Below are 10,915 nucleotides of genomic sequence, written 5' to 3'. Positions count from 1 at the left end.
CCTTCTGCAGAAATAGCACTATGGTCTGCAAATTTCACCTTGCTCTTTACTGATTCATCAAGTTGTGCAAACCATTCTCTCCTTCCAGTCATGTGGTTTGAGCATCCAGTATCAAGATACCAGAACTCATTGCTATCTCCTTTTCCTTGCTCAGTCACAGTTGTAGCCATCAGCAAGCAATGTTCTTCATCAGAACTGTTTGTGCTTCCTTCTTTTGCAAGTCTTGCCTCATCTTCTCTTGAGTTTCCCCACTTGTTAGACTTGCATTCTGATGCAAAGTGGCCATAATTCCTACAATTGTAACATTGTAGTTTCTTCTTATCTACTTTCTTTCTGCTATCAGAATTTTTGTGAAACTGCTTTCCTTGTTCAGGATCACCACCTCTTGTACTCTTGTGCTCATACTTTCTTGATGACTCTGATTCATTGAGTCTCCACCTACTGTTCTGGCCTTTATCTTTGGTTTTCTGATTCCATTTCTCATAATTCTTCTTGTTGAATCTTGCCATCAAGACTTGATCACTTCCTCTACTTGAGCTCCTCCCTTTTAATCTCAGTTCATGAGCCTGCAGAGAGGCCTGCAACTCCTCAATCTTCAATTCTTCTAGGTTCTTGGACTCCTCAATTGCAACTACTATGTGATCATACTTGCAAGTGAGAGTCCTTAACACTTTTCACACCTTTTCAACTATTGACTTTTCCTTCATTGCTTTGCCACATGACCTCATCTGGTTAGAAAGTGTTAGAATCTTGGTCATGTAGTCAGCAATTGAATCAGTTTCTTCCATCTGCAAGACTTCATATTCCCTTCGAAGATTCTGCAATTTCACCTTCTTGATTTTGTCAGCTCCTTCATAACTCTTCTCCAAAATTTCCCAAGCTTGTTTTGCAGTTTCAGCTCCATTTATCTTCTCATAATTTGCTGCATCAACACCTTGGTAGATCAGAAATAGAGCCTTGCAATCCTTCTTCTTTGCTTCATTGTACATTGCTCCTTGAGCTTCAGTTGCACCATCTCCAATTTCTTGATAGCCTTTCTAGACTATCTCAAACACTTCTTGGAATCCAAATATAGCCTTCATGTGATTCCTCCATCTATCATAATTCTTGCTGTCTAAGATGGGAAGTGTCATGGAGAACCCGCTACTGTTTGCCATCTTTAAACTCCTTCTGTTTGTACTGTCCCTTCCTTCTTTTCGATTGCTCAACCACACAGGTCCCTTCTTTGATTCACACAGAATCAACCTTCACCAATGAGCTCTTGATACCACTGTTAGCTATTGCTGCTTTGATCAATGCAGTATGCACACTAAGTGCATAAACTTATCAATCAAGAAAGAAAGAAATATTGCAGAGTGAAGAAGAATGAATTCTGGTCTGAGAAGAAGAAGAAGAAGATAGGATGATTCAATGAATATACCTCAATTGTATTAAAGGCTCAATAGAATTTTTCACACTTAATACAACATACAAAGCTTACTATTTATAGCTTCTCAAACTAACTAACTTGCCAATTAACTAGCCAAATTAGGAAACTTAACTAACTCTACATAAAGCTGAATTATCTTCTAATAATTTAATGTAAAACTCTATTTTTCAGGATAACTAAAATATCAAATTTTTATAAATGACATTTGTTGGGTATAACTGTTTTTGTCAATGGCTTAAATATTGCTTCGGACATCATTTTAACATCTTATGTGAAAGAGAAAAAGATGTATACACTAATAATATAAGATTTTTTTACACTGTCACTGTATTATCTACCATTCGTTTTTAATTATGTTTGATTTTTCAGAAAAAAAAATAATAATCCAAATGAAAGATGAATGATGCACTAATTATATATAATTCTTTACATTGTCCATTAATATTATACTCTATGTGAAAATGATTGATAATACATAAATATATTAAAAAAGAGATTAATTCATTACAAAAAAAAGATGCGAGAAAACATTGGTTATACCAACAAAAAAAAAAAGGAAAGATAGAAAGCGTATGGAGTGTAATTTCACAACCTAGAGAATATTTCTACAATTTCATTGAAACTTAGGGTTGGAATAAGGTGACGTATATAATATTATGTTCACACAAAGCTTTGTTATTGTGAAAGATGAGTTTAGTTTTTCTTACATAAGAATCCAAAGGGAGAGAGAAGAAACAATAGAAAAGATAAAAGAGGAGACGCAGACACAAAAGAAACAATAGAAAAAAAGAGGTTCAGATTCGATCCCATTCTTTTTCCTTTGTAATTTGCATGCTATCAAACTCATTTATCATTTTACCATCTTCAATTATTCTTGAACTTGTTTAGACATCATCAATTCTCATTTTTTTCGTTTCTCTTTAAGGATCTCATTTGGGTTTGTTTTCATTTTTCCCCTTTTTAATTTTTGTTTCTGATTTCCCCCTTATAAAGCTTCATTTTTATGTGTTTTATGAGCTAGATCGGGAATATGAGGATACCCCAATTGCTAATTTTGTGATTTGAATCTGATTTTGATATGAAATGGTTATTTAATTTCTCTGTGGTGGGTTGGTCAATTTTTTCCTTCAATTTCTGAAGCTGAAACATTTTTTTATGTTTTGAATCTTTTCTAGTTATGTTTGTATATAATTAGCTTGAGAATGATGGAATATTATATATAAATGCATTTAATTCCCCTTTTCTATGATATTTGGTTCCAGGTCTGTGCCTCCTCTTATATAATAGCAATAGCAAGTTTAGTTTCTGAGACAAAAATACATTGAAAAAAGAACCACATGGATTATGAAAATAACAGTTGGATTTGGGAGGGGGTATACTATTACCCTCATGTGTTTGGTGGTCTAATGGTTACGGCAGCCTTGTTGGGATTGTCAACCAGCTTTTTTGGCGGGGTTGGTGTTCATTTGCCATTGCCATACACCTGGTCTAATTTGGGGATTTTCCGCAAGAAGAAATCCGGGAAGAGGCGTGTTCGTGTTTACATGGATGGGTGTTTCGATCTGATGCATTATGGCCACGCGAATGCGCTCAGACAAGCAAAAGCTCTAGGAGATGAATTGGTTGTGGGCCTTGTGAGTGATGAGGAGATCTTGGCCAATAAAGGGCCACCTGTTTTGTCCATGGAGGAGAGGTACAAATATTTGTTTTTGTGGTTTTAATTTTGACATAGATGCATAAATTTTAAAAGTTGTACTCTGTGTTAGACGCGTTTTCTTCTTTTCTCCTTTGAATTTTTCCTCCGGGCTGAAGCCACCAATTCAGTTTAAGTATAAGAACAGAAGTTAGAAGACATCAAAAAAATTGATTTGTTTGAATAGCGTGAGAACAAGCTTGTAAAAGACAATTAAAAGTGTACAAGTATATAGGTGAGACCAGATTCACTGCTTTCGTGTGAGAACCACGAATCGGTTCGTGAGTATCGATCCATGTGCTTTTGCGAACCAATACGTTCTAATTCGCGTATTGGTACTCAGTTCCAAGCGAATCACCACTGAAGGCATTATTTACTCGTTTTTTGGATTCAAGCTGCCATATCTCCAACGCTGCAACTGTAACTGCACATGATGAGGACGTGGTTGATGGTCCTAGCAGAAACGCAGATGGGGAGAAGGAAAGAAAAGAGGCACCAACAAGGAAGGAAGGAAGAGGCAGGAACTAAGAGGCAGCATAAAGGAAGCTAGACAATAATAGAGGATAAAGAAAGAAACCCTAAAATCTAAATGGACCTATTTACTAAATGGGCTTATTTATTTATTTTAATAAATGAGCTTATGTAGTTACATATTTTTAATCTTTTAAAATATGGATAAGTTCCCATTTAACTAGTAGACAATACAATAATATAAAAAATAGAACATACCAACTAAAGCGTACCACGAACCCAACTAGTAAATTGATTAAGTATACTCCCAAGGTACCATGTATTCAATGGGTACTTTATTGCATACCGCGTATCCGTACCCGTACCCGTACCGAAGCATACCAGATATCATTGTGACTATGGGTGAGACTTACACAATACTGTAATTGATTCCAGAAATTTAAAATTGTACTTATTATTGATTCTAAATCTTGTATCTCTGCCTTTTTCTCTTAGAGTGGTAACTTTTAAAACCGCCTTATCAAATTGAAGTTCTTAATTGAAAATACCTTTTATCTTCCAGGCTAGCCCTTGTCAGTGGATTGAAGTGGGTGGATGAGGTCATAACTGATGCTCCATATGCAATTACTGAGACATTCTTGAATCGTCTCTTTCATGAATACAAAATTGACTATGTCATACATGGAGATGATCCTTGCTTGCTTCCGGATGGAACAGATGCGTATGCTGCAGCGAAGAAAGCTGGCCGTTACAAGCAAATTAAACGCACTGAAGGAGTTTCTAGTACAGATATCGTAGGTACTAAGTTTCATTATTTTTATCACTGGAAAGCCAGAAGTTTTGAATTGTAACTACATCTTTCTGGTTGTTGATGGAATCGTTTTTTGTTCAATTGTTTTGCTCACATGAGAAAGCCCTTTTGTAATGTGTGTTTGCATATGCAGTTAGGCTTCCTAAGCTGAAAAGTACACCTAAATTTGTCTAATCTGTGGGGCTTCATAATTGATGCTATTATGATGCCCAACTAATTTCATTTTATCATTGTTAAGCTATTCATATGTATCTGTTCTAACTATGCTTCATTACAGGAAGAATAATGACTTCTTTAAGAGATGCGAAAGTTTCTGAAGACCTTAATGGTGCTGATGAGAATCCTCAAGCAGAAAACCAGTCAAAAAGTTCTCACCTATCGCAATTCCTACCAACTTCCCGACGTATTGTCCAGTTTTCAGATGGCAAGGTATTTTGGTTGCTTACACAGTCTCGTCTTTCAAAGAAATACTGTATATTTTGTTCAAAATTCTACAAGTCAATTAATTTTCTTTGGGTGAATTTTTAGTTTCATATATTTCCATTGTTTCTTTTAGAGGTATGCTAAATCACATAATATATATTAATATCTATATGGATTTAATGAAGGCAACAAACACTGATTTGATATTTATGTTCAATCAGTGTTTTCAAGTTGGAAAAGGGCGTTGTCATTTAATATAGTTTGAGGAACTATTTCATATGATAATCCTTTGTTACCCCATCTTATTTTAGGCACCTGGACCGAATGCTCGTATCGTGTACATTGATGGCGCATTTGATCTCTTCCATGCAGGGCATGTTGAGGTAGTCCTTTTCTTTTTTCGTTTAGAAATACAATACTTTTGAGAATACTTTTGACGATCCCTTTTACTGTACTTTTGAAGCATTTAGAAACAATTTTGTTCTTTCATTTAAAACACAAGTTTTACATATGATGTAATTTGTTATTCTCTTAGTCAAATGCTTAAGTTCGTTTTCCAAGAGGCACCTTTTGACCTAAAAGTTAATGTGTGATGTGCTTATTCATTATTCCGTGTCCTTTCAGATACTTAAGAGGGCTAGGGAGCTTGGAGATTTTCTTCTAGTTGGTATCCACTCCGATGAGACAGTGAGGTGTGTCATTTTTTTCTCCAATCACGCGAAGTTGACTTTAGTTACAGTCCATATATTCATATGAACTATAGATATGAAACTAACAACTTTCCTGCAGTGAACATCGAGGGAATCATTATCCAATCATGCATCTACACGAGCGAAGCCTTAGTGTGCTTGCTTGTCGTTATGTTGATGAAGTCATCATTGGTTCACCATGGGAGATTACAAAGGACATGGTATGCATCCAATTCTAGATTTGCTCATTTTCATTGAAGTAGCTGCTCCATTTTATTTGAAACTGTCCTTAGTATATGACTCATATTAACTCCATGTTCTTCTGGATTTCATTGAAGTAGCTGCTTTTATTATGTATGATAATTTCATGAGACATCATCCCCAGCTTTTCACTTGTTTTCTTTTTGAAGCAATTAGGAAGAGAACTTCATATGCGTTCATTGCATTAGAAGAGAAACATGCTTATGTTTTCCATTTGTTTCACAATCCTTGTGCCTGTTTGGAGAAATGTTTATATGAATTCCGATTTTCATTATCATGAGGTTTGTTATTTGGAATAAAACAGATCACAACTTTCAATATCTCAGCGGTTGTGCACGGGACTGTTGCTGAGAACTCATTAGATGTAAGTTTCCCCATTGTTACTTGTTTTATTCACCTTGGGTACAATATCGTTTCCTTTTTCGGTGCATTGATGGGTTATCTTCTGCAGAGTGAAAGTGATCCGTATGAGGTTCCGAAGAGCATGGGAATATTCCACTTGCTCGAGAGCCCTAAAGATATTACTACCACTTCAGTAGCCCAAAGGATAATGGCTAATCATGAAGCTTACATGGTAACTTCATTATCAAGTATTTATTTGTTTTTTCATTTTTGGGCTTTCTGAATATATGTGGTCAACAGAAGTTTGTCAAAGCTAATGGTGGCTTTAAAATCCATGACAAGTTGCATAGTTTGTCTCAAAGCATACTATTAAACTATTGGAGCTCTATTACCAAGGGTATAATCCCCTCACTCTATGAATAAGGAACTAATCATTTTCGGGGTGCGTGACTGCCCATTCCAACAAGTGACGCTTTCAAGAATCAGACCCTGACCCTTTAATCTTTCTGGAAATCTAGCGGGACCTTATACTACTAGACCAACGCCTTGTTGGTGTATATCTCAGTATTTGAGGTCACATAATTATGTTTTTTTCTGTCCAATGCAGAAACGCAATGCTAAGAAGGCTCTGAGCGAGCAGAGATACTATGAAGAGAAAAAATATGTCTCAGGAGAGTAGTAAACTTCCAAATTATTTTATTGGTGCAGCTTAGTTAGCTACTGTTCTTCAAGCTTAGCCTGTGATGTAGATGCTGGGTATAGAAGGAATCTATACATACTTTATGAATGAAGAAGAGTGCAGATTGTGACATGGAAGAGCACAAATTGTGGCCATAGCTTAGGAATACCATAATGTGCTGATATTTTTGTTTGTCTTCTGAATGGCTAGCATATTATGCCATATAATTTAGCTTTATTGAGCATACTCTAATTAAAGATTTGTTACTCTGATTGTGTCTTATAACTTTCAGAGATTATTATTCATTATGAAAGCCTATGCCTTTTTTTGGTTCAATTTGTTGGTAACCATTCTAGTTGAAACATTGTATTCCCCTTGGATTGTTCAAGTGTAGAACACTTATTTCTTACACAAGATGAGTGACTATTCTTTCTCACAAAAGATTGGTAAATATAGAAAGTACTATATTTGGATTTGCATTCTGTGCCTGAATGCTGTGAAAATTATTTTCACAAAAAGTAAAATATTATGATAAATATAACTCAAAAAACGGAAGTTAAAATGATTGCACCTAATCTGAATCCTGTACATTATGTATCAGTTTGCACTATTTAAGTTGGTGAAAGCTATTGTTATTTGTTTGGTCTTCAAAGCTACTTGATATTTAAGTATTCAATAGCATGCTAGCGCACTGGGATAGCTTCCTTCCCTATCTATGTTGTAGCAATGAATGAGCTCATCCATTTTGGTCATTGACTCTCATCTCAACTTTCTACATACACATTTATAGGGCAAAACTTCTGAGTGAAAGATGATTTTATTTTATTATTATTTTCTCCCTTTTGGGTTTAATTAACCGTATCATAAAAAGTTGATCTCTTTTTATTAAGTTAACATACCATTTCTTATGAAAGGTTAGTATAAATAATAAAAGAAGAAAGCGATAAATAAATTGGCAGTATGTTAGTATGTGCAAAAAGTTAAATGATAGAAATGAAAAGGAAAATAAAAGAGTTAGTGGATAGATGTGGAATTTAAATGACTGAATTTAAATAAAGAAAAGAAAGAATTAGTTGTAGAAAGTAAATGACAAAAATGTAAAAGTTAGATGTTAGATTATTTACTCATGACTCTTTATTAAAAAGTAACAATTTATTGATTAAATTGCACTTTTTGTATGATGTTCCTATTCATAATGTTTTTAGAATTTTTTTTCCAACAAATTAAATTTATTGACAACACTTTACTATATTTTACACTTACATCTCTTTTAAGATTCAATTCTAGTATAGTATATGATTATGTCGAACCACAAAAAATGCATAATAGAAGAAAATTATATAAGTATATTATATCAAATATAATTATTAGCAACATTTTGGATGATTTTTATAATTTTGTTGTTGCATAAATGTTAATGAAATGATAAACTAATATTTACAAATTCTTGAGGAGAAAAGTGATTTGAATTATGGAAGAATTTCTTAACAAAGTTGTTTTGAAAACTTTATGCAAGGCATGTGTTATACCTTGGTTATTTCCATACACCAGGTTCTTAACTTTTCCCTAGTGTCCCAGTCTGAAAAAGATAATTTCCAAACCTTGTATAATACACTAAATAATAGTTAAGTGTCACTCGTCAGAGTAGGTTATCACAACCTACTCCAAGCTCTGTTAATATTGCTTAGCCTTGAATACAAGTTGATTAAAAATGATGTTTAACAAGACACATGAACTAAGGTGTATGTTATATTTTTTAGTTCACTTGCCAAGACTTTAAGAATAAGCATTTTGAATCTTGAAATCAAGTTTTAGGTGATCAAGCTAAAACCACATTAAGAACTTCTTTCATTGTAGGATTGAGCCTTCTTTGTGGTTGACCAACTGGTCTATAATCATCCTCCATCATAATCATTTACATGCAGTATGAACGACTGATTCCTTTGAGAACTGTAAGAGTCCAACCAATTACCTGTTGATGTTGTTCCAATACCTGAACTAATTTTTGTTCTTCCAAGGTTAAGAGTGAATTATTGATAATAACATGGTTGTTGGTATTTCCCTCAAAAAATATATATTTCAAATGTGAGGGCAACACCTTCACCTCTAGTTGTTGATTTTGCAACATGTCTCCACTTTGAATATGTTCTGGCTTTGCTTGTGAAGGAAGTAACTCTTCGATTGTATCAAGAGTCCTTATAAACTCTTTTATTTGTTTTTATTCCACGTAGAATTCTTGAATCTCCAAAGAATTATCAGGTTGAGGTTGCTCTAAACAAATTTCAAAAATGATGTCGATTTTGAAACATTGTCCTTTGTCTTTTAGATGATGCATGACTTTGAAAATGTCAAACTGAATTTTATCATCTTCAACTCATACATTCAGCTTGCCATTTTTCATGTCTATCCCCATCTTTGTTTCTCTCATTAATGGTCATCCCAAAATGAGAGCGATTTCCACATCTTCGGAAATATCAATAACAAAAAAATCCAGAGGAATTAGAAATCTTTCTACCTTTACCAAGACATCCTCTACAACACCGGCTAGATATTTGATCAATCTGTCAGCTAGTTGCAAAGACATCCTTGTTGGTTTGAGTTGTAAGCCTCCAATTCTCCTAATCATGGACAAAGGCATAAGGCTAACACTAGCTCCAAGATCAATGATTGCTTTGCCTATAGATACATTACCAATGGTGACTAGTCACACTGCCCGAGTCTTTCAGCTTATGAGGAATGTTGGATTGAAGGATCATATTGCAGCTTGCATGGAGGTGAATGACTTCTTTTTCCTGGTAGCTGCTTTTCTTAGACAATAATTCTTTTATAAACTTGGAATAAGCTGACATATGTTCTAAGGCTTCGACTAATGGAATGTTGATTTGTAGAGTTTTAAAGATTCCCATAAACTTAGTGAACTGTTGTTCCTTGTTGGCCTTTGACTGAGCTATGGGGTAGGGGATTTTTTTCTGTACTAGCGAGTATTACATCACTTCTTTTTGTATCCCATTAGTTTCTGGTACATATATTTTTTATTTACATTTTTTTCTTTTTCTTTTATTTTTCACAAGTCTCTTTTTCAAAATTGTATCCCACCACTTACCACTTCGAGTCATAATACTTTCACAATATTATGATGTAGCTGATTTTGAGAGTTACTCAGTTATTTTCCAGATCTAATCCTCCATCTTTTTATACAAATTTATGTATTTTTATAATGAGTGTTGGTGGTCTGTATGAATTGCTCTAGTATTTCATCCAGTTTGTTGCTCTGAATTGAATGAGGTGGTGATGATTGTTGAGTGTAGCCCGAATGCTAAGAATGATGTTAACAAGGATGACTGTCCCTTCTTGTTGAAACTGACCATAATTTTAAGCACAATCGTCAAACCAAAAGACTTGCTTCTTGTAGATTCTTGCAGCTGTTTAGGTAGATCATTCAACTTCTGATTTACCTCATCAAGCTGTTGTTGAAGATGCTTTTGTTGGGCCAACACAACATCTATTGGCCCTAACCTTTGGTGCGGGCTCCATTGATCATTCAAAGCCATTGACTCAATGATGTCAATAGCTTCATGCAGAGGTTTTGTCATCAACTGTCCTCCCACAATTGTATTTAAAATCCACTTGTATTGCTACTGTAATCCGTTTATAATGATATGAATTTGGGTTTGAACATCGAACCCATGATTCATACATTTTCTTAGCATAGATTTAAATCTAGTCCAGGATTCACAAAGACTTTCTCAGTCGGTTTCACAAAAGTTGAGATGGATGCCTTCAAATCCATAACATTTCTTTGCGGAAAGTATCTGCTCATGAACTTCTCCTCCACTAGGTCCCAGTTGTTCTTGAAATGTTGAGGAAGATCCAAAAACCATTATTTGGCTTATCCAATGAGAGTTAAAGGAAAGAGCCTTAGAAAAATGGTCTATTCTTCTGCCTAAGAGATTTCAGTAGTTCTAACCAATTAATAACATTTGGTTAGATGGTTGTAGGAATCTTCATGATCTAAGCCAACAAATGGATTGACATACATCAGTTGTACCAATACAGACTTCATCTTAGAAGGCCTTAGTGTGCTTGATGGCATGCATATACAGATCATGTTCCTTGG

At 34.6% G+C, this 10,915-nt stretch overlaps 1 protein-coding gene across 3 annotated transcripts; it reads left to right on the top strand.

Annotated features, from left to right (window-relative positions):
* Nucleotides 2,103-7,134, top strand: LOC109331717 (ethanolamine-phosphate cytidylyltransferase-like). Of its 3 annotated transcripts, XM_019566393.1 has the most exons (11): nucleotides 2,230-2,301; nucleotides 2,347-2,366; nucleotides 2,692-3,122; nucleotides 4,156-4,391; nucleotides 4,682-4,833; nucleotides 5,139-5,210; nucleotides 5,452-5,519; nucleotides 5,617-5,737; nucleotides 6,082-6,141; nucleotides 6,229-6,351; nucleotides 6,727-7,134. In XM_019566393.1, exons 3-11 carry the CDS (start codon nucleotides 2,767-2,769, stop codon nucleotides 6,796-6,798), a joined length of 1,260 nt encoding a protein of 419 aa, XP_019421938.1. In that variant the 5' UTR covers nucleotides 2,230-2,301; nucleotides 2,347-2,366; nucleotides 2,692-2,766; the 3' UTR covers nucleotides 6,799-7,134. The 3 variants fall into 3 exon arrangements, with proteins under 3 accessions (XP_019421940.1, XP_019421938.1, XP_019421939.1); XM_019566395.1 differs by lacking the exons at nucleotides 2,230-2,301; nucleotides 2,347-2,366 and adding an exon at nucleotides 2,103-2,221; XM_019566394.1 differs by lacking the exon at nucleotides 2,230-2,301 and having other exon boundaries at nucleotides 2,346-2,366.

Source organism: Lupinus angustifolius, chromosome LG17, assembly GCF_001865875.1.
Source record: "Lupinus angustifolius cultivar Tanjil chromosome LG17, LupAngTanjil_v1.0, whole genome shotgun sequence".
NCBI lineage: Eukaryota > Viridiplantae > Streptophyta > Magnoliopsida > Fabales > Fabaceae > Lupinus > Lupinus angustifolius.
Note: the sequence above shows the minus strand (reverse complement) of the source record. Positions and strands in the feature narration are given on the sequence as shown.

Excerpts from the sequence above, each read along its gene's own strand:
- LOC109331717 (XM_019566395.1), top strand. The coding sequence starts at position 2,767 with ATGGATTATGAAAATAACAGTTGGATTTGGGAGGGGGTATACTATTAC. Across the intron at positions 3,123-4,155 it reads GTTTTGTCCATGGAGGAGAG|GCTAGCCCTTGTCAGTGGAT; the intron begins GTACAAATATTT and ends TTTATCTTCCAG. Across the intron at positions 4,392-4,681 it reads TTCTAGTACAGATATCGTAG|GAAGAATAATGACTTCTTTA; the intron begins GTACTAAGTTTC and ends GCTTCATTACAG.